General features: G+C 34.8%; 1 protein-coding gene across 9 annotated transcripts in view; it reads left to right on the forward strand.

Moving 5' to 3' along the window:
- Positions 1 to 24,586, forward strand: part of MKLN1 (muskelin 1) — a 398,537-nt gene that overhangs the window by 262,293 nt on the left and 111,658 nt on the right. For all 9 annotated transcript variants that reach the window (XM_012512222.2, XM_030825627.1, XM_030825626.1 and 6 more), the window contains 3 exons: positions 6,579 to 6,648; positions 20,267 to 20,409; positions 22,022 to 22,110. In XM_012512222.2, coding sequence (XP_012367676.1) covers positions 6,579 to 6,648; positions 20,267 to 20,409; positions 22,022 to 22,110 — 302 coding nt within the window. The remainder of the gene's footprint in view (positions 1 to 6,578; positions 6,649 to 20,266; positions 20,410 to 22,021; positions 22,111 to 24,586) is intronic.

The raw sequence follows: 24,586 nt of genomic DNA on the forward strand, positions 1-24,586 counted from the left end.
CTGGTTTGATAAATAATATATGCATATATATTATTTTATATATGAATAATATGACAAATACAAGAAAATAAGTAAAATCTCTTAATGGTATTTATGCCTCATTTTGGGTTACCATTTTTACTTACTGTATATAATTTGATGTAACTTGGATCATATACCTGCTTGTTTGTATAATCACACACACACACACATATATCTATATGTAACAGGTTTTTAAAATAAGAATAGAATCATACATGCTTCTTTGTATCTTGCATAGTAGAAATCCCTTCAAGTTTTTTATAATGATAGTATAAAGTTCCATGATGTATGTTCTATAATTTATTTGATCATTTCCCTGCTACTTCAAAAAATGCGGCATCAGACATCTCTATCATATGTCCTTATGTACTGGTGATTTTATTTCTGTGGGATAGATTTTGAAATGAGAGTTCTAGGTGAAAGAATATGTACATTTTAGATTTTAATAAATTTTACAAGTTTACTTTCCATAAAGGCTAGGATAATGCACATGTTCATCTTTTCTCCCTGATTTTCTGATAATTAGGGATTAATTTCATCAATCTGATGGGTAAAAAGGGATATCTTACTATTTTAATTTCTTTTTCCGTGACACAGACAATACACAGAGATTTTGAGAAATATTTTTGGTCATAGTTTATTGGCTATTTGAATGACTCTGCAGTGACTTGCATTATGCTCATTTTCAGTTCTGTTGTTCATCTTATTCTTATCAAGTGTAACAACATTTTGCATATTCTAGATATGAATTCTTTATTAGTCATATGAGTTGCAGAGATTTTGTCCAAACTATTTCTTGTCTCCTGTTTTTCTTCATGGCACTTTTTATAACACAAAATTTGAAAGTTTTAATGTAATCAAATAGTTTTTGTTTTACAGATTATGTGTTTCTTGGCAAAAAGATCTCTCTAACATTTTAGGTTGTACATATTGGCCCCTACATTTTTCCCCTAGGGTTTTATGTATATGTATATGTTTAAATCTTTAATTAAGATTACTTTTTGTTGTTGTTGTTGAGACAGAGTTTTGGTCTTGTTGCCCAAGCTGGAGTGCGATTGTGTGATCTTGGCTCACTGCAACCTCTGCCTCCCGGGTTCAAGCGATTCTCGTGCCTCAGCCTCCCAAGTAGCTGGGATTACAGGCACGTGCCACCATGCCTGGCTAATTTTTTGTATTTTTAGTAGAAATGGGGTTTCACCACGTTAGCGAGACTAGTCTCAAACTCCTGACCTCAGGTGATCGCCCGCCTCAGCCTTCCAAAGTGTTGGGATTACAGGCGTGAGCCAAGGCGCCCAGCTGTGAGATTACTTTTGTATGATATTAGACAGGAGTTAACTTTCTTCTGATGGATATTCAGTTGTGCATCATTTAATAAATGAATTATCATTTCCTGCTGAATTAAAATATCACCTTAATCTGATATTAAATTTCCATCTACACTGGACTCAGTTTCTGGGTTTGTGTTTCTCTGAGCTATTGTTTTTTTCCTATTCCAGTCCTTTCTGTTTTTCTTTATGGAGGATTTAAAGTGGTTTTTTTTTTTTTTTTTTTTTTAAAGGGATCTTTTTTAAATTAAAGTCTTTAATTCTTACTTTTAAAAAGTGTTTTAAAAGTGATAAGATGATTTCCTGTCACTATTCTTTTTTTTTTTTTAGTAAGTTTTCTTAGCCCTTTTTGTATGTTTATTTTTCCATACAAACTTTTTACATTGTATACTCCTTGGGTAAAATTTCACATACCTCAAATAGTTGGCAGTCAGCAATGCTTGTCTTATGGGTTTTGGTATACCACTTCCTGTGTTAAATTTCTGTGGGTCACCAGGAGACACCCCTCAGCAATTAGATGGCTTCAACTGACAGGGCAAGTTCTTCTCACCTTTAGGGCAGGTTACTTCTGTTGAAGGTCTTAGTGGGGTTAGGGAGATAGCAGATTGTCACAGCAATACTTACAGTTGATGCCTGATCTTAGGGAGAGAAGTATTCAAGGAATTCATGGTTCTTCTGCTAGGGCCAAGCTTTTGTAAGATTCTTAAAGATCTGAGCCTGGCCTCTGTAACCTGGTGGGCTCAGGAGAGGTACTTAGTTGGCTTAGTGCTGGGATTGGAGATCAGCAGGAATATCTTCAAGCTTCTATCTTTCCATACCCCCTAAGCTAACCTCACTCCGTTTCTGGTCTGTATTTTATTTCTTTTTAATTTTCATTTCAATTTAGTATGAGCTTTAAGTTACAGGTAATCAGTGGGATTAATGTACTGTATCCTTTGGTGGGTCTACTTTAATTTTTTTCTTTTTTGTGTTATTTATTTGTTCATATCATTATCAGATATTTATTAAGTACCTTGTGTATGACAACATTTAGGCCTATGAAGATGTATCACCCAGTCCTTGTCTTCTCAGCAGCATTTTGCAAAATTTTTCTTTTATTTCTTCTTAAAATACTTTCTTCACTTAGTATTTACGCTTTCTAGGTTTTCATTTTCTTTATCTTTGGCGTTCTTCAGTTTCTTTTGCTTGATTCTTTTCTTCTGGACCTCCTAAATGATGGACTCCCAGAGCATAATCAATCCTTAAGCTTTTCTTCTGAGCTCTATTTCATTCCCTAAGTCATCTCACTTAATGTTGTGGATTTAAATAGCATTGATACATTGACATCTCTGAAGAGTATATTTTATTCAGCACTGGTGTTTTCCTTGAATTTCAGCCCCAGATAGGCAATTGCCATATCTAATAGGCATGTCAAAATTCACAAGACCAAAACATATTGTAACTGTTTGGCCACCTTGATTTTGCATTTAGTGGTCCATCTGCTCATTTTTCAGGTTATGACACAGCTATCTTCCTCATGTTATTGAGGCCTGTTTCTTCTTTACTTTTCTTCATAGTAACATTATTCTTTACCACTACTTACCAATACTTTACATTATACTTGACATATATAACATATATATATAGTTAATTTTCCAGATGCTGAGAGCTGTTAATCTCCTATTTTTAGAATCAATTTCTTCTCATATTTACTGTGGTTTTTGCTTTATTTGATTCATTACAACTGACAAATTATGTTACCATCGAATTTCTTTTTTAGAGACAGGGTCTCTGCCTGTTGCTTCTTGATTTTCTGTCTCAAATAATTTAGAAGGTATGTGGTATGTTTTTATTTCTATCTTTGTTTAATTTTAAACGTTAGTATTAATTTTTTTTCTTTTTATCAACTTCAGAAACATTATTCTTTCCTAGGAACTGTGAAAAATGAAGGAACTACCTCACTTCCATGACATCTAACATTCCCCTCCCCAAATTTATTATACTTCATGATTTTTGTGGTTCCAATTTATCATAGTTATAATGTATTAGGTTTTCCTTCATGCTTTATAACATGTATATCAGTGTGATTTTTAAAAATTCTAGTTCTTTAGCTTTTAATTGTCCTGTAGTCTTTTCAAACTCAGTTCATATCTTCAATCTTCTGTGTTTTCTAATTCATTTTTGGGAAAAAGCTTTTTTTGTGATATGAAAGGAATTTGTCTTAATTTTAGAAAATTTGAAAAAACACAAAAAAGCACAAAGAAAAAAATCACTTGTAATCTCCCTTTGAGAATTATATTAATAACTTAGTATACGTTCTTTGTCTTTTCTCCGTGTATGAATGTTATTACTTTGCAACACTTGATTCTTTACATAAACAGTTAACTACTTTTCCCCTTCACTTACTATGTATTGAACATTTTCCTATGACATTAAAGTCAAGCTTTAGAATACATAATAATTTACATGGTATTCTGTACAGACATGTTATAATTTAATCCTCCATTGTTAGTTTATTTACAGCTTGCTCTTCTGAAGTGTGCTTTGATGAATGTGGATTAGTTAATCCCCTAGGTTTGGTTTTTTTTTTTTTTTTTTTTTTTTTTTTTAGGTAAAGTTCTAAGAAGTGGAAGAATTCTGAGGCTTTAGCATATGGTGATTAAGAGCATGGACTTTGTAGACTGACTGCCTTGGGTTCAAATCCTTACTTAGGTGTATACGTTTAGGCAATTAATCTTTTCTTTTTCTTTCTTTCTTCCCTTCCCTCCCTTCTTTCTTTTCTTTTTTCTTTTACCTTTTTCCTGCAGTATGTTTCAATTTCTTAATTTGTATACTTCCAAGATAATGGTTTATACATAGAAAACATTTAGAAGAGTATCTGGGACTCAAACACAGTCATTGTCATGGTTGTAATCATTTTTATTTAAAGGATGTACATATTTGAAATATTTTTGCCATCGATTAAATTTTTCTCCTGAAAAATTACCTTAATTTGCATTCCTATCAGCAAAATATAAGAGTAACATTTTACCAGCCCTGGCCAACAACTGCTGTTATAATTGTAAAATGTGGTTATTTTTGAGGGTGTGGGACCAATTTTATAGGGACAATATGTATGTTTATCTTAATCTCCAATTTTTGATTATTGGTTTTGGATTTTTTTTGTCCGTTTTCATATGGGGTATTTAAGTGCTCTTTAAATATTCAAATTTTAATTAGCCCAATGTATTTTATGTTGCCTTTATTTTTTCTAGTTGGCTGTTTGCCTGTTAATTTGATTTTTAGTTGTTTTATGTATTTATGTTTTGCCTTTGTGGAGCATGTGTGTAAAGGCAGTTCTTTTCCATACACTGTGCTTTTTAAAAAAATTCATTAATCTATTTTTGATAATAAGTCTCTTTATTTGTGATGGTATAAATAAATCTATAATTATTAAGTACCTTCTCTTTGCCAGTATAGATCTAACTTTTAAAAAATAGAATTTTTATTGCAGAATAATTTTAGGTTTATGGAAAAGTTGCAAAGATAGCATAGTTACTATATATGTTCTTTATGCAGTTTTCCCTTGTTGCTGACATCCTGCATTACCATGGTACGTTTGTCACAACTAAGATGTCAACATTGGTACACTACTATTAACTAAATGCCACATTTTATTTGGATTTCACTAGTTTTCCCACAAGTATTCTTTCTTTGATCCAAGATCCCACGTTACATTTAGTTGTCATGTTCATTACTCTCCTCTGGTGTGTGAGTTTCTCAGTCTTTCCTTGTTTTTTATTATATTGAGAGTTTGGAGGAGGAGTACTATTCATTTGTTTCATTGACCCTTCCTCTGATGTTTCCCTGCTGGTTAGACAGGGGTTGTTTGTATCAATATGGACTCACTGGTATTTTACCGCTTAAATTTTTTTAGCATTGGCCTGTCATTCTCTGTGACTCTTTGACATGATCCATACTGCCCCCTTCGTCTGCCTTTTTTAAAAAAACGCTTCTTTTTTTCTTGTATAAGATGCTTTAGGTTAATCTTCTGTATTCCCTTACCTGGCTCTGGAATCAGCCATTTCTCCAGCTACTCCTGTTTTCTTTTATTGGAGAATGGTATGTAGAAACAAATATCAGGGTGCTGGGTGTGCTTTTGGGTACTGGTGTGTCACTGCTTCTAGTCCCCATCAGTGGACAGAGTTAGAAAATACTGTTTGTGCACACACACCCCTATAATTATTTATATTATGGTAAACACAAGTTTGCACTGATGTCGCTGATTCTAATCCAGTACCACAGGGTTCCTTCTGCCCTCCCTCCCCTTGCTTAACTGTAACATCCCCCTCTGAAAGTGAGAAACATGGCTGTCACATTTACCAGCCATTTACTTATTTGTTCAACTCCAGTATGTATGTAACATAGGAATTAACCCATATTCCTTGTGAAAAACAACTTTACCAAATCAAGCAGTGTTTATGTATAGCTCTGCTTGCCTTTAGCCTTACAGTTTCCAGTGAAATCGCCATCTTCTAAAGTTACTTATGTCAGTTACTTTTCCACTCACAGTTCTGCTTTTGATGGTATGCTTAAAAGTGCATCTTATTCCAAAGATGGACTTTATATATGTATAAAAAATATATATATTCTATACGATGCATGTATGATATATGTAATAAATATATAATGTAACAATATGATTGTGTGCAATATAATATAATGCATGCTACATATGTGTATATAGTATTTTATTTTTAGGTATTTTATTGCTTTATTTTTACCTTGAAGTCTTTTTTTTTTTAAAGACAGAGTCTTGCTATGTTGCCCAGGCTGGAGTTGCTATTCACAGACATGATCCATCATAGCACACTGTGGCCTTGAACTCCGGGCCTCAAGCCTTCCTCCAAGTAGCTGAGGTTACAGATGTGTGCCACTGCACCCAGCTATTTTTACCTTAAATTCTTAAATATGTATATCTAAGGTTCATTTTGTCACTTAGTGTGAAGTATTAATATAACTTTTTATTTTAAACAAAAGTGCTTTATGAAAAGTCTTGGTTTTTCTCTGTTGTTGAAAATACCACCTTTGTCATATTTTAAAATCTTGTATCTACTAGAAGCTTTCTGTGCTTTTCTTACTCTGTTTTGTTTTCTATTCTTATTCAAGTTCCAAACATTACATAACTTTGTGATAATTTCAGCATCTGGTAGATTATTCCTCTTTTTGCCTATTCATGTTCTCTTAATTTTTTAATACTTTTCTTTATTCCAGGAACATTTTAGTGGACAAACCAAACGACCAATCTTCAAGATGGTCTTCAGAGAGCAACTATCCTCCCCAGGTAAGATTACATGTATCCCTTAATGCTGTTTAGAAGTCACCATTTAAATAAACACTCAATTGATACTAGTCATCTGGAACCCACTAATAGTTTATTCTCTTTTTGAGATTGTGAGGTAAATATTTTCTCTATTTTTGCTTGTTTCTTAAATTTTGGAAGAATTTTTATCTTATAGGCAAATGCAGTGTGAGATTTGATGAAACATGGACTTTTACTTCTGTCTAACAGAACAGTTACACTCAAGTTATTCTGTAAATGTTTAAGGAAATGTTAGTAAATTGATCTCTGACTCAATGACTATCTTACGGGGAAAATAAACTTGGTTTATTTTATTATAATATTATTATACTTAATATTAAAATAATATTTAAATGGCATCAGGACCATGTGCTAAATTTCTTTTCCCTGGCAAGTAGTGTCTAGGGTTGACCGAGTTTAAAATCATTCTTTCAGTTATATGCATTCAGCATTAATATTTATAATGTATTAGGCACACATATGTCCTTATCCTAGAAGAAATTAATGCTCTGCTAGGTAAAGCAAATGGGTAAATAATACTTACTTTATTTTTTAATTGTAGTATAATTCATGGAAATATATATATATGTATGTATTTTTTTTTTCTCTTTGCCTACCTATTTGGATCCCCTGGTGTTTACATGTTTTATTGCAAAAGACATGTCTAAAGAATATATATTTATGATTTTTGGGAGCCGCAGTGGCCCAGGCCTGTTGTCCTGGTGCATAAGGAGGCAAGGCTAGGCGTTCGAGGCTAGCCTGGGCAACACAGAAACCTTTGATCTATGTTAAAAAAAAAAAAAAAAAAAAAAAAAAAATGGCCAGGCGCGGTGGCTCATGCGTGTAATCCCAGCACTTTGGGAGGCCGAGGCGGGCAGATCACAAGGTCAAGAGATGGAGACCATCCTGGCCAACATGGTAAAACCTTTTCTCTACTAAAAATACAAAAATTAGCTGTGTGTGGTGGCACACGCCTATAGTCCCAGCTACTTGGGAGGCGGAGGCAGGAGAATCGTTTGAACCTAGGAGGCAGGGGTCGCAGTGAGCCAAAATCGCACAACTGCACTCTAGCCTGGCAACAGAGTGAGACTCTGTCTCAAAAAAAAAAAAAAAAAAAGAATATATATTTATAATTTTTATATATAATGTAAAGAATAAGTCAAATAACCTGTTTATTCATCAGCTATGTTTAGAAATGGAAAGTGACTGCTATCTTTTGAAGCCTCCTATGAGCCCCCCTTATATCTTTCCTCTAACCCCTCCCCAGTAACTATAATTGATGTTTTATTAAGCATTTTAAAATAATATTCCATAGATATAGCATATAAATATTTTATGATTTAGTTTTTTTGGCTTTGACTTTATAAAAATAAAATATAAATTGATTCAGTTGTTTATAAATTTTCTGTGACTTGCTATTTTTTAACATGATGTTTAATAATGTTATTATATGTAATTGTAGTTTGTTCATTTTCACTACCATATAGTATTCCTGTGTATAAATATGCCGAAATGTATGTATCCATTTTGCTGTTGATAGGCATTTAGGCTTTTTACAGTTCTTTGCTATTATGATACAAGCTGCTGTGAGCATTCTTATATGTTGTCTCCTGGTACAAATGTGTAAGAGTTTCTTTAAGGTATACATACCTTGGAGTAGAATTGTTGAATTATAGGGTGGGTATATGTGTATTGAACTTTATCAGGTGACAGAAGACTGTTTTACAAAGTAGTTGTAGACATTTATCCTCTTACTGGGTGTTTATGGAAGTTGCTGTTGGATCACGTTCTCCTCATCACTTCTATGGGTGGTTTTTATATTTTGCCAGTCTAGTGGATTTTTCATTTTAACTCATTGTGGTTATAATTTGCTTTTTCCTATTTACATTAAAATCTCTTTGCATATGTTAATGGACTTACATTGTGTTTTTAATCACGCTTTTCTTGATTCACTTTTTCATTTTACTTAATAATTTCAGTGCTCAAGTTTTGGTATGTTAGTGTTTTTCATTTGATTATTTTTATTTCTTATTAATGATCTTTTTTTTCTGAAAAAAAGAAAATTCAGTGATCATAACTGAAACTATGATAACCTTATTATTTTGAAATTGTCTTTATTTGTTATTGGACTATATTTTGAAGGCAGTAGAATTTAATGCTTTTCTTAACTTTTTTGTTTGCTTATTCATTCATTAAAAAATTATTTAGTAAGCATCTATGGAGTGCCAAACTTTAGGTATTTGAATACTGTAGGGAATTAAATATTGTCTCCTCTTGATGAGCGAGGGGTATTGCATCAGATACCCTGAAACATTTCAATATGATAAGTCCTATAGTAGAAGTTATCTGAAGTTTTGTAATGAAGAAGGATTAATTTGTCATGAAAATAAATACCATGCAATCTAGTTTTCTTCATTGTAGTTATTACTCAAATATAACTGGGGTTTTCTGTGGCTAGTCTCAAAGGACTACATTTTTGCCAGAAAAGAAAAAATAAAATTGAAAGCAATTTCAATGTTTACTTAGTTGTATAAGAAACTGCCATGTTGGATGGAATGGGTATAGTTTTATTTTTTATTTATTTATTTATTTTTGAGACCGAGTTTTGCTCTTGTCATCCAGGCTGGAGTGCAGTGGCATAATCTTGGCTCACTGCAGCCTCCACCACCTGGGCTCAAGTGATTCCCCTGCCTCAGCCTCCCAAGTAGCTGGGATTATAGGCATGCACCACCACGCCCAGCTATTTTTTGTATTTTTAGTAGATATTGGGTTTCACCATGTTGCCCAGGCTGGCCTTGAATTCCCGACCTCAGGTGATCCGCCCACTTTGGCCACCCAAAGTGCTGGGCTTACAGGCGTGAACCATCATGGCTGGCCAGCATGGGTATAGTTTTCATGTGTAGATATGTAGCAAAGAGTCTTGCACTTCTCGTGGTTATAAGCTATATTTCTTTCCCACTCTTGATCTGAAAGTTCCCAAATGCACTGTTAAAAAATAGATATATCCATGGCCGGGCGTGGTGGCTCGTGCCTATAATCCTAGCACTTTGGGAGGCCAAGACGGGTGGATCACTTGTGCTCAGGAGTTTGAGATCAGTCTGGGCAACATGGTGAAACCCTGTCTCTACAAAAAATACAAAAATTACTCGGGCATGGTGGCACGTGCCTGTAGTCCCAGATACTCAGGAGGCTGAGTTGGGAGGATTGCTTGAACCCAGGAGGTCAAGGCTGCAATGGGTCGAGATCATGCCACTGCACTCCAGCCTGGGTGACAGAGTGAGAGACTGTCTCAAAAAAAAAAAAAAATGCACGCACGTGTGCACGCGTGCACGCACACACACACATGCACATGCACACACATGCACAAACAAAAGCTGGGACTTTTTTTTTTTTTTTTTTGGAAGCTGGAACCTTAAAGCAATTCATTCTCAGGATAAGAATAAAACAGAAGTCCCCACCTCCTGGGGACTGTGTAAAGAATTGCATTGACACTCAGTAGAGGAAGAGAAAATGAGGAAGAAAACTCATCGCCGAGAAGTTATAGCTATGTATTGGTTTTTGTTCACATTTGGTAGTCAGATTCTCATGACTTGACTATCCATGAAACCTTGTGGTATGATTTTAGTTTAAAGTGATTGCGGATGAATAGTACATTTAAGGTTCTCAGCAGAAGCAAATGCAGATCTTCTCTGAAAATAGTTACCTTTATTTCTAGGCCTCAGGCATTCTCCACAAATCATTATTAAAGGAAATTGAGCAGTACACACTCAAAGATAACTAAGTATATAGCAGAAAGTAAGATAAAGTATCTAGCAGAACAAATAGCAGAACCCCTTCCAGAATTTTAGATATTAGAATTAAAATTACTGAAAGATACTGGAATTAAGTCAACTACTTATATTTAAAGAAATAAAAGAAATTGGACACTAAAAAGTGATGTGGCAGATTTGAAAAAGAACCAAATAAAACTTCTATAAATGAAAAATATAATAATAAAAGTCAGTTTTGACAAGATTTTCCACTAAGCACAGATAGAAAAGATGAAATAGAAGTGAAATTTTAAAAAATATTTTTGAAGGTAGTATATTGAAAATAAGGTAGTAAAGAGTGATGGGAATACTATTTGATAGCACAACAGGCTGACTGTAGTCAATAATAACTATATATTTTTAAGTAATGTAAGGAATGTAGTTGGATTGTTTGTAACTCAAAGGATAAATGTTTGAGGTTAGGGGTACCCCATTCTCCATGATGTGCTTATTTCACATTGCATCCCTGTATCAAAACATCTCATGTACCCCGTAAATATATACACCTACTGTGTGCCCACAACATTTTTTTTTAAAGTGATGGGGTCAAGATTGAGAAGACTATGGGAATCCAAAAAGAACTACTTTGGGGCCACTTTTCTACTGAGTATCCTAAAGAAGTTCTAAGAGATTAAGAAGCCGAAATAGCACCTTTGACAAACCCCTGGAGCCAGGGAGATACAGATTAGAAGCTAGAACCTGGGGTGTGATAGGTTGGTAGACTCCTCTTGCTCTGGGTTAAGACCCTGAAGCTATGTCTGAAGAGTGAGCTTGAACCAGAAATAGTCTGGCCCTCACAGGGAGTGAAGTCCAGTTTCATATCATCCCGGTACTTGAAACTGGATTAAAATAATCAGGGATTGGTAGTATCCCTACAAATAGACCTACAGTAGAAGATATGCTTTTTTAGGGAGCTGATACCCTAGGCATCTAGTTACTTTTAGTTTTTCTTATTTGATGTCTATCAAAATAGAAGGATTTACAGATAATAGGAGTTTCAGATACAAGTCATAAAATAAGTGCCCTTGCTATGTGAAAAGGAAAAAGGAGATGAAAATTAATATTGAAAATTTTGGCAAAGAACTGAAAACTGTATTAAAAAGGACCAACAAAAAAATGAAAAAATACAATACCCAAAATGCAAATTGCACTTATGAGAATAAAATAAGAATGTATGCAAAAGCATTTTCTGAAATTTAGTATACTTTATGTAAAGTAGCAGTATTATTATAGGCAGGTATTGCTAAGAAAATAATTGTTGCCAGTAATAAAATATTGCAGATGCAAAAAGTTACTCACTTTTTAGTTTATTCTAATAAGCTGTTACGTGACCTGCTTGTTTCAAATCACTTAAGAGGATACTCATGCTATATAAATTAGTTTTATCTAGTTTTGAATAAGGAGAAACGTTATTTCACTGAATGTTGATGTGTTTTTGAATTCTTCCCATAATCATACAGTAATTGCAAGGATTAGGATACATGTAGTAGCTACTTTGCTGCCCTTAAACTGTGGCAAGTATTTTGGTTTCATATACAGTTGATTCTGGTTATTCATTGTAGTTATGTCCTATAAAGTAGTCATTAACAGTGATTTAACAAATACTGAACCATTGCTCCTAGAAAATACAGGGTTAGGTTCCTGTGAGTCTTCGGTTACAATATTTTCATCAGCTAATCAATGTATAATCTTGTCTTATATATGTTTCTGTTTAAAGAAACCTTAATATAAGTATTTTTGATTCATTAACACTGAATTCACAGCCAACAGTACTATAACTCATATCATAATGAAGTTTATCTAACACATGTATTTTCTCCATAAGGCATATCATTTACTTAAACTACTTTGGAAGAAGCTTATAATTGCTGTAAAGGAGTTATGATCTAACCCTTATTATGTCAATTAAAAAGACATTTGTAACTGCCTGTACATTTTAACCAACCCTAGAGAGTTTTCACCAGTCATCTTGAAAGACATGTTTTCCATGACAGTATCAGTAACTACTGTAACCACATATATGTTGACAGGGAAGGGTGACATTGTATCTTTAAAGCATTTATGGGATTTTCATTCTTGCCACAGTTACTCTACCAGCACAGGTGATCCAGAATTAACAGCAGTGTTTTCTCATTAAAGTCTCAAAATATTGCTCCCATCACTGTGAAAATGACTTGAATGTTTTTGTTTATACAAATTACAAATACTAAAAGTGAGAATCAAAAAGGAGATAAAAGCATAAGAAATTTAAAAGAAATTAGAAGTCAGCTGAATTCCATCATCCTGACCTCATCACCACCACCAACCACCACTGCAGTCATTTTGAAGATGATTCAGCTTAACTCTATGCATACACTCACACAGACACATAATTTACGTAAGTGGAATACCATACATGTTGGTTTTTTAAATGGGAATAACTTTTTAAAAGAAAATAATTGTTTTCTTTTTTTTTGTCCTCTCATCTCCTTCTCTCTAGTAACCAATGCTAACAATCAGGTTTGCGCCCATTCGTATCTTTATATGGGTTCATTGCATCAAATACTAAGTTAAACATATATATGCATACATCTGTATGTACTCACAAACATACTGGCAAGTGCAAGTGTCATTATTCAGGTAATAATAGTAGGATCTTGTTACCTACTTGATTTCTATTGTATGAATATCTCACAGTTTGTTTATCCATATACCTGTTGATGAACATTGAATCATTTTCCAATTTTTGGCTATTACAAAGATGTGCTACAAATTAATATAGAAGTGGCTGGGTATGATGGCTCGTGCCTGTAATCCCAGCACTTTGGGAGGTCGAGGCAGGCAGATCACTTGAGGCCAGGAGTTCAAGACCAGCCTGGCCAACATGGCGAAACCCCATATCCATAAAATTACAAAAAATTAGCCAGGCGTGGTGGCTCATGCCTGTAATCTCAGCTATTTGGGAGACTGAGGCACAAGAATCACTTGAACCTGGGAGGCGGAGGTTGCAGTGAGCCAGGATCTTGCCACTGCACTCCAGCCAGGGTGACACACAAGGCGAGACTCTGTCTCCAAAAAAAAAAAAACAAAGCTAATATACAAGTCTTTGTGGTTTTAATTTGCATTTTTAAAATAATTAATGATGTTACCATTTTTTGTATGCTTGTTGCTTTCTTGACTGTTTTCTGGTGAAGTGTCTGTTCAAAAAGTTTGTCATTTTGAAATTTGTTGTTTTATTGTTGAGTTTTGAGAGTTCTCTGTATGTTTTGTATTTAAGTTCTTTATCAATTTATATATGATTTGCAAATATTTTCTCTGCATCTGTGGTTTCCCCTTCCTGTTCTCCCCACTCACTGCCCCAGCCTTCCTTCTGTTCCAATATTAGAGGGAATCATCATTAAGCATGATGCTTAGCTATGGATATTTTATGTTATTTTTATTTTATTTTATTTTAGAGACGGAGTCTTACTCTGTCTCCCAGGCTGGAGTGCAGTGGTGCGATCTTGGCTCACTGAAAGCTCCGTCCCATAGGCTCATGCCATTCTCCTGTCTCAGCCTCCTGAGTAGCTGGGACTACAGGCGCCCATCACCACGCCTGGCTAATTTTTTGTATTTTTAGTAGAGATGAGGTTTCACCGTGTTAGCCAGGATGGTCTCGATCTCCTGACCTCGTGATCCACCCGCCTTGGCCTCCCAAAGTGCTGGGATTACAGGCATGAGCAACCACACCTGGCCAGCTATGGATATTTTATATATGTCCTGTGTTCGTTTGAGAAAATTTCCTCCTGTTTGAAGTTTTCTGAGAATTTCTAATCCTGAATGGATATTGAATTTTGTTGCTATTGTTCCACACCTTAAAACCTTTTTATGTTTCTCTACTTGTCCTAGAACAGAGTCGAAATTTCTTAATATGGTCACAAATTACAGCTCCTTCCAGCAGAAGGTGCAGTCTCTTCTACCTCATGAGTCTTGGTTGGTCTATTGATTTTCTTTGACCAACAGAAAAGTCTAAGGAAGTGATATTGCAACTTCTAAGCAAGGCCTATAGAAACTTAGAGATAAATGTGCTTGAGGAAAGCCTGTCTAGCTTCTTTGAGGTTGAAAGCCCAATCCCAGTTAACCCCAGCCTTCCCATTCCCCACTCCAATTAAGCCCAGTCCCCTAGCCAATCCATCAGCTTAATACAACTACATGAATGAATCCAGGAGCTACCAATGGAAAAGCTGTCTAGCAAACCCACAGAATCATGAGAAATCATGAACCACTGTTGTTTTAAGACACTGGAGTGATTTATTACATAACCTCAGATATACGTACATATAAAATCTGGACTTTTCTAGTCTCATTTTTGTACTTCCTGTTTCTTTGCCAGTTCTTTCCATCACAGTAAATGATATCACCACTTACCCTGTTATTCAAGTCAGAAACTATGTCATCATCCTTAATGCCTCCCTCTTTTTCCCCTGCATCCAATCTGTCACCAAATCCCATCAATTGTTTCTCCAAAATGTGTGTCAAAACTGTCTACTGTTGTCCATCTCCACACTATTTTAGTCCAAGTCTCTTTCATCTCACCTCTTTCCTGAGTTTATTGTGACAGCATCCTAACTGGCGTGCCAGTTCTTTTAATCCGCTCTCTGTAATGCACATTGTGTGCATATGTGTGTGTAATGTTAATCACATCATAGCTTTTTGTTGTGCTTAATAGATCCCATTGCATTTATAATTCAGACTTCATGTAATTGCACAAACTGCATGATCTGGTGACTGCCTCCTCTTCATTTTCAACACATACCATTTTCTGCCCTGCCTACTAGGCTGCGACCACACTGGCATTTTAACAGCAGTACCTAGAACTAATTTTCGTAAGCATTCACTACCTTTTTTTTTTTTTTTTTGCCTGGCTGGCTCTGTGTAGTAGATTGAATGGTCTCTCCCCCCACCCCCACCCCTACCAAGATATGTGATATCTCAGAATGTGATCTTATTTGGAATAAAGTGTTAGTAAATGTAATTAAGGTAGGGATCTCGAGGTGAGAGCATCTTTGATTAGGGTGGCCTATAAATCCAGTGACAATGTCCTTACTAGACACAGAAAAGACACAGATACAGGGAAGAAAGCCATGTGAAGATGGGTGGCAGAGATAGGAGTTACGCTGTCACAAGCCAGAAAAAAATCAAGAGCCACCAGATACTGGAAGAGGCAAACAAGGATCCTTTCTGAGATCCTTTGAAGGGAGCATGGTACTGCTGACACTGTAATTTAAGACTTCAGGCCTTCAGATCTATGAGAAAATAAATTTCTGTTGTTTTAAAGCCATCGATTTGTTATAATTTGTTATGGAAACCCAAGGAAACTAATACACCCTATCTCACCACTGCACTCCAGCCTTGGCAACAAGAGTGAGACACTGTCTTAAAAAAAAAAAAAAAAAAAAAAAGAGAAAAGGAAGAGTTGGAAAAAATGGAAGTTGAAAAACTTATCAATAAAGTTAAAATGTGATTCAAACATTTAAAAATTTACCTACAATGGGCCAGGCACGGTGGCTCACGCCTGTAATCCCAGCACTTTGGGAAGCCAAGGCCGGAGGTTCACAAGGTCAGGAGATCGAGACCATCCTGGCTAACACAGTGAAACCGCGTCTCAACCAAAAATACAAAAAATTAGCCAGGCATGGTGGAGGGTGCCTGTAGTCCCAGCTACTCAGGAGGCTAAGGCAGGAGAATGACGTGAACCCGGGAGGCAGAGCTTGCAGTTAGCCGAGATGGCACCACTGCACTCCAGCCTGGGTGACAGAGCGAGACTCCGTCTCAAAAAAAAAAAAAAAAAATTACCTACAGTGTTCTTCAGTCAGACCATTATGTTTTGCTTTAGATTATTCTAGATTTTTATTTTTAATAACAAAAATTATGTTGATATTTGGTTATTAATACTACTGTATATGTACAAACAGATGCTTTCCATTGGTTTTAGGGGTTGAGTATATGGGATAATGGATAGTGTACAACGATCTGTATAAAGGCCCATTTTTACTATTATAGTTACAGTGCTATCCCTAGCTAAATGAATTGTCAGGGAAAGGTGATGTCTAAGACTTAAAAGGATGACTGAAGAGTGAGAGGAAGGGGGATATGGGGGTGGAGTTAATAAAAAAGATAGATGTGAATATCAACCTATATTATCTGTTCAATGTGCAAAGATAAAGGGTATGAATATCTACCTATATCAGCTGTTCAGTATGCAGTTGTATTCTTAAAGAAACCTTGAATTACCAAAAGGCACATTACTACACTTATTAATTTGATAGGGATGAAAAAAGGTTAATGACCAGAGAATATCAATTTCAATTTTCCTATGGCGATGTAATAAAGAAGTTTTAATAGCTACTTAGAGTGTAAATGGTATGTAAATGTAAACAGTCTTTATAAAGTAGTGGTTAAAGCTTTGGTCTGCTGGGGTCAGTGAATCAGTAGAAATGCTTTTAGCTTCAACTAACAGAAGGTTCTGTTACAGTGGATTAAACAAATAGGTTTTCTGGTTGTTGTTCCCTACATAAGAAAACTAGTACTAATTTACAGAAAATAAACATTGGGGTGGGGGGTATAGTCAGCAAAATCCAGACTGTGGGAAAGTCTTAAGGACAAACAACCCAGTTTCTTCAGCAAAAAATTTAAAGGGGGAAAAATGCAATTGAAAGACACCAATGTATTAAAAGTTACTTAAGAGATATATTAACCAATCATAATTCATGAGCCTTATTTGGACTTCAAACTAGAAAAACCATTTTTTTAATTAGACAATTGTGGATTTGTGAACACTGACAGGATTTTTTGATGCCATTATATTAAGGAGCTGCTGTTACTTTTTTCTGGTATATGACAGTATCATGAATTTTTTTAAGTCTGTATCTTGTGGAGAAATATACTAAAATATGTACAGTTAATATGACTGGAATTTATACAGATTAAAGTGGCTGTGAATGAAAAAATAAAACTGGAGGTAGGTGGCTGCTGATGAGATTTGAGTGGCTTACCAATGGTTGTTATCTTTGAGATTCTCTTGGCCATTTCTCTTCATGGTTGCACAGTGATTGTTGCAGTTGTAACTGTTCATATAGCAAAGCGGCAGAAAAAGTAGCAGCATTTGTTTCAGAAAGCAAAACTTAACCCATTACAAACTGCTCCTTGCATCTCATTGACCTTTGTCAAATGTCTACCCTTGCCTGGAGAGTAGCTAGGAAGAACTAGGCTGGGAATGGAAGCTGGGTCAGCCAGCCAGCAGTGTAAGCCAGAGGCAGATGACTGAGTTTTGATCTCAACTCTGTCATTTATTAGCTGTGTAACTATATGTCTTCATCTGTAAAATGTGGATGAAGAGAGTAACCTGTGTTTGTATATTCCTCCCACTACTACTACTACTACTATGAATGAGCTAATGCATGTAAAAGTCTCAGCAATGTGCCAAATAAGAAGTTTAGTGCTCACAAAATATTAGCGTTATTTTCATTGCCATTCTTATCACCAACAGCTTAATTCTTTTTTTATTGAGGTAAAATTCACACATAATATAAAGTTAGCCATTTTAAAGTGTATAATTCAGTGACATTTAGCACATTTACAGAATTGAACAACTATCACCTCCATCTAGTTCCAAAATATTTTCATTGTCCACAAAGAAACTTCATATACCCAGTAAGGAGTATCTCCTTTTTGATCTCAGCCCAGTTTTTGACAACCACTCATCTGCTTTATGCCTCTATGCATTTACTTGTTCTGGGTAAGTCAGATACCTTTTGTATCTGACTTTTTTCACTTAGTATGTTTTTGAAGTTAATCCAGATTGTAGTTTGTGTCAGTGTGCATTCCTTCTTATGGCGGAAAACTACATTGCACGGAAATACTGTAGTTTGGCCATTCATCAGTTGACGGACATTTGAGTTGTTTCCACCTTTTGGCTATTGTGAACAGTACCCCTGTGAACATTCATGTACAACTGTTTGTGTGTATACCTTTTTTTTTTCTCACTTCATTTGGGTTTATACCTAGGAGTGGACATTCTTGGTCATGTAGTATTCTTGGTCATGTAGTAATTCTGTTTAACTTTTTGAGGCACTGCCAAATGATTTTCCACAGTATGTGTACCGTTTTACGTTCCTGCCAGCAATGTGTGAGAGTTCCAGTTTCTTTACATCTTTGTCAACACTTAACGGTTTTGCATTTTTAAATTATTATTATTATTGCCATCCTAGTGGATGTGAAATGGTATTTTGTGGTTTGGATTTACATTTTCCTGGTGACTAATGATGTTAAGCATCTTTTCATGTGCCTGTTGGCCATTTGTTTACTTTCTTTGGAGAAAGGGCTATTCAGGTCCTTTATCTATTTTTAAATTGGGTTGTTTGTCTTTTTGTTGTTAAATTGTAAGGGCATTTTTAATATATTCCAGATACCAGACTTTTATCAGATATATGATTTGCAAATATTTTCTCCCATTCTATAGGGTGTCTTTTCACTTTCTTGATAGTATCCTTTGATACTAAAGTTTTCGTTTTGATGAAATCCAATTTATTTTATTTTGTTTGTACTTTTGCTGTCATATCTAAGAATCTGTTGCCAAATCCGAAGTCATGAGGATTTGCCCGTAGTTTTTGTCTAAGATGTTTAAAGTTTTAGCTCTTACATTTAGGTCTTCAGTCTTTTTTTTTTTTTTTTTTTTTGAGCTGGAGTCTTGCTCTGTTACCCAAGCTAGAGTGCAATGGTGTGATCTTGGCTTACTGCAACTTCCGCCTCTAGGGTTCAAGCAATTCTCCTGCCTCAGCCTCCTGAGTAGCTAGGATTACAGGCGACCGCCACCATGCCTGGCTAATTTTTGTATTTTTAGTAAAGACGGGGTTTCACCATGTTGGCCAGGCTGGTCTCGAACCCCTGACCTTGTGATCCACCCACCTCGGCCTCCCAAAGTGCTGGGATTACAGGTTTGAGCCACCGCACCCGGCCAGGTCTTCAGACCTAAAGGATTGATGTTGGATCAGTTTTTATCCATTTTGAGTTAATTTTTGTGTGTGATAAGAGGCAGGACCAGCAAGTTTATTCTTAGCCACCTTTATCACCTATATTATCCAATATCGTGAAGCATGACGTCTCTCCATCGAAACATCTGAATTGTTTTTCTGAATAGCTTTTCCAACATGTGTTCAAGCAGTGGTAATTTTCTTCTTAATTTTTATAATAGAGAACAGTCTGCATGATGTAAATTGTTCTCTATTTAATTGATCCCATTTTCACCAACGTGTAGTAGGAAAACGAGCTACATTAGACGTAACTATAGTAGATTTGGGTTTCAAATTCGTAAACTTGGCAGGGTTGATTTGTAAATCTTTGCTTCTACATCTAAAAATTTTAGTGCCACTTTCAAACATTGATTTAGTTATTGAAGTAGAGTCCATAGGAATATGTAATTGTTATTTTTGTATTCTAATCTTGTTTTATTTGGTTTTGCATAGTCTGGTTATATCTTTTATTGGATACTGTTCTTTGATTAGAAGTTATCTCACTAGTTCTTTTTTTCCTCCCTTCACCTACAGTGTTGGGGATAATGTAGTTTTTGTGATCTACTGGCGTGAAAAGTGGTTCTGGTGGGATAACCTTTATAAGGCTGTTATGTACTATTCTATAGCTTTAAAAAAATCTGCTAGTACAGGATGGACAAGGATGGACCTTATACATTCTTCTGTTAACTGGCAATAGTTTTAAAGTTGTCTAACATTTGTTTTAAACAGAAGAGGATATAATTTGGTTTTTTCTTTTTTTAGTACTTGATTCTAAAGCTCGAAAGGCCTGCTATAGTTCAGAATATCACATTTGGAAAATATGAGAAAACTCATGTTTGCAATTTGAAGAAATTTAAAGTCTTTGGTGGAATGAATGAAGAAAATATGACAGAGCTGTTGTCCAGGTGAGTTATGGTTATGCGGAAGAGAGCTGTCTTATAAACAAAACGTAGTCTTAGTCTTTTTGTAGCTAATCTGCATGGTTTGATTTTTCTTTAAAAGGAGAAAAGAGTATTCCTTCTATTCTATTCCTAATGTCTTAGTTTAATATTGTGGCTTGAGTTAGCTTTCTTTTTTTTTTTTTTTTTTTAACCAACAGACCCTAGTTAATATTTTTACCAAAGAAGAATCAAACTTTTTGTTTTGTCCTTTTTTAATTGTATTTTTGATCTGTTGATGACTTCAGAAATATTGTCAGCTTTAATAAAATTTTTTCTATAATCTTTGCTATAAAAAAAATACAGGCTCTATCCAAAACACTAAGATTAATTGCCCTAATCCAGAAGCAGTATTCTAGTGGTTTACTGTAAGTTGGAGACTAAAAAGAGGAATGTTTTATAAATTGAAAGATGCATGACTACACCAAGCACAGTGCCTGTCACTTGGAAGGAGCTCAGTAAATTTGAGTTTTAATAATATTAGACCACCGGGAATGAACGTATTAATTTGCCACCCAGCAAATGAAAAATCAGATAGCTAATGGAATGGAGAAATGAAACCATGGAGATTTAGAATGTATTTGTGATGGCTGGGTGCAGTGGCTCATGCCTGTAATCCTAGAACTTTGGGAGGCTGAGGCAGGTGGATCACGAGGTCAGGAGTTCAAGATCAGCCTGGCCAGCATAGTGAAACCCCGTCTCTAATAAAAATGCAAAAATTAGCTGGGCATGGTAGCGGGTGACTGTAGTCCCATCTACTTGGGAGGCTGAGGCAGGAGAATCACTTGAACCCAGGAGTCAGAGGTTGCAGTGAGCCAAGATCACACCACTGCACTCCAGCTGGGGTGACACAGTGAGACTCTGTCTCAAAAAAGAAAAAGAATGTATTTGTGACATGGTATGGCCCATTAACATAATATTTTATATAAGCAAATACTCTGTGCTGTATTTAAGTCATGAAAGTATTTCAGGAAATATAAAGCAACCTGAGGGTGAGTGACTGTCCCATAAATCCTTGTGTCAGCCCTAGTTGTTTAAGTAGAGAGGTGATATCCATTTATTTTTATTTAGGATAAAGCAGATGCTATTAAACCAACAGATTAAGGTTGGCTTTGAAAATTTGTTGAACTATAAAAGAAACATTGGCATCTCAGTCAGAATTAAATAACTAAATTCTTTGGTGAATTCTAATACGTGGTTTTGTTTAAGTTGTCAGATTTGACTGTGAATTGTTTTTGAATTTCATTCTTACCGTTTGAAAATTTTATGTTATATTCAGTTATCCATTCAGGACACTAGGCCCTGTCACACATTGTTAAACACCGTGGCTACATTCTTTATAATACCGAACATTTTTCATTAATCCTCATATAATGAAGAGAATCCAGTTATAATGCTGTTGATTTGAATGTACTGGTTTTGACCTGTATGCCCATGTTCAACTACTTGTTTATATTGTCTTGGTCATAATGTTTTGAGCATGAGTTTAAACTTAAAACCTGATTGTGCATTAATTCGTGTTCTAGTGCATTTACTAAATTATGAAGTCAGATTTAATAGCCTTATGTTTTTCCCACAGTGGCTTAAAGAATGATTATAACAAGGAAACATTCACCTTGAAGCATAAAATTGATGAACAGATGTTCCCTTGTCGATTCATTAAAATAGGTAAGATTTTAGCATTCTGAAATAGAAACAAATTCTTGATATCATCAGTCAGCAAACTATAGCCCATAGACCAAATCCTGCAGGCCTCTTGTTTTTTTTAAATACAATTTTATGGGAACAGTGCTGCACTGGTTTGTTTACATATTGTCTGTGTCTGCTTTTGTGCTACAAAAGTAGACTTGAGTAGTTGCAAGAGACCACAGAGCCCCTTAAATTTAGTCTTTGGCCCTTTACAGGAGAAGTTTGCTGACTTCTGCTTTATATAAATTCATTACTAAGTGGCAGTTATTTCAAATGGAATCTTTTCCAAATGTTTTCTCATTTGAAAGTTTTCTTAGATTTTATGGGATCTAGTGATTTGATTGCTTTAATTTTATGGAAGGTTTATCACTTATACTAAAACAATAATATTCTAAAATGAAATACTGATGAAATCCTTAAGGCAGTATATTATGGTTATTATCTGTTACGTTCTTTTGTTTTATTTATTTATTTTTTAGTTAAATGCTGGTCAAACCCATTAAATTGATTTAATGACTCATTGATAGGTTGCAAATCACTGTTTGAAAAATATTACCTTAAGGCATGTATTTATTTAGCAAGTATTTTAGCTTAAGAAAGTATTTATAATGCATCCTCAAAATTAGTATTTTTCAGGTGATTTTGTTTCCTTTAGGATTTATTATTTAGAAGGTAGGGAAATTGAGGAATTAAATCCTGGCTAACATGGTGAAACCTCGTCTCTACTAAAAATACAAAAAAAAAAAAAATTAGCCGGGAGTGGTGGTAGGCGCCTGTATACAGTCCCAGCTACTCGGGAAGCTGAGGCGGGAGAAAGGCATGAACCCAGGAGTCAGAGTTTGCAGTGAGCCGAGATCATGCCACTGCACTCCAGCCTGGGAGACAGAGCTAGACTCCATCTAAAAAAAAAAAAAAAACTTCTAATTTATGACCGTGTTACATACTTTTGAAAATATTAATATGGGGATTAAAGTGAATTAGATACTTTGAAGAATAATAATAAAAGCCAGAGTCCACATTTTGATTTGGGAGAATAATTATTCTTTCGGAACAAACATGGTCATTGTTTGCCAATCTATCAAGAGTTGCTGCCATTTTGTTTTGTGACTCAAACAGTTCTGTTGGGCAAAAGAATATTTGAGGTCTTAAGAAAAACTGCTTATATACAGAAACTGTTTTTGGAACAATTGGATTCCAGTATGTCACTTTGTAGTAATTATAATTTCTGTTGTTATAATAAATACTTAGAAATTAAAACCTATATTCTGTTTTCTTATAAGAATTTATGAGCAAGCAAATTTTAAAAATAAATTTAACTTTCAGTTATTTACTTCTTTTGCACTGAGTAATGTTTTCATCAGTATTTAGAGTTACCAGTTCCTAAAGACCTTTGCATAGCTTTAACAATTTTATGATTTTATGTTGCAAGTATACAAGCAGTGGAAATTGGAACCTTTTCCAGCCCTGTCAGCCTTTTTTCCCCTTTCTTTTCTTTTTTGCTGAGTATTTGAATATGTGCACTTAAAAAATTTCCCCCCAGCTTTACTAAGGTATAATTGACAAATAATAATTATATATATTTATGGTTTACAATGTGATGTTTTGACGTATGAATACATTGTGAAATTATTAAATCAAGCTAATTAACATATCCCTCACCTCACATACTTAACCTTTTTTTGTGGTGAGAACATTTAAGATCTACTCTCTTAGCAATTTTCAGTTGTTATTACTATAGTCACCATGCTGTACAGCAGATCTCCAGAACTTATTCTTCCTGTTTGACTGAAACTTTTTACCCTTTCACCAACAGCCACCCATTTCTCCCATCACCTTTTTAATTATAGGGCATAATGATGTATTTTACTTGATCTAGGGTTAGTTTTATGGTATTTAGGCAAAATGTTAATTGGAGCTTTCCAAATAATAGACATTTATTAGCCCATTTTCTATTTAGGATATTAATATATAGATAACTTAGTATGTCTTTTCTCTTAAAAGATGTTAATACCGGTCAGCAGTATATTTGCTTCCCAACCTTTTCCCAGCATTCTCTTAAGAACTTTTTTTTTAAAGTAATATAAGGAAAATATGGAACTAAAAGGCCATATGTTAGGTCAGTATTTTTAGTTTGTCATATTTTCTTCAAAAGTTATTCCAGTAAAGGACTTGAATGATGTATAGCTCTCTTTTGGTGTTAATTTAGCACAAACATTTATTTCATTTGGGTAAATCATTAGAATTTGACTTAAAAAAAGCCTTTGAGTATTTTACATCTATGTTCTATAGTGACATGTTTGAAAGATCTTGCTTTATTTAAAAAACAAGTTAATGCTTAAACAGCGCAATTTCTCAATTTAGACAGCCTTCAATTTTTCACAGTAATGGAGGGGAACAGAAGCAAGGCTAACACAATGGCAGATAATCTCCAAATTGTTTATTGACATGTAACTAT

The sequence above is a fragment of the Nomascus leucogenys genome, chromosome 13 (genome assembly GCF_006542625.1).
Source record: "Nomascus leucogenys isolate Asia chromosome 13, Asia_NLE_v1, whole genome shotgun sequence".
NCBI lineage: Eukaryota > Metazoa > Chordata > Mammalia > Primates > Hylobatidae > Nomascus > Nomascus leucogenys.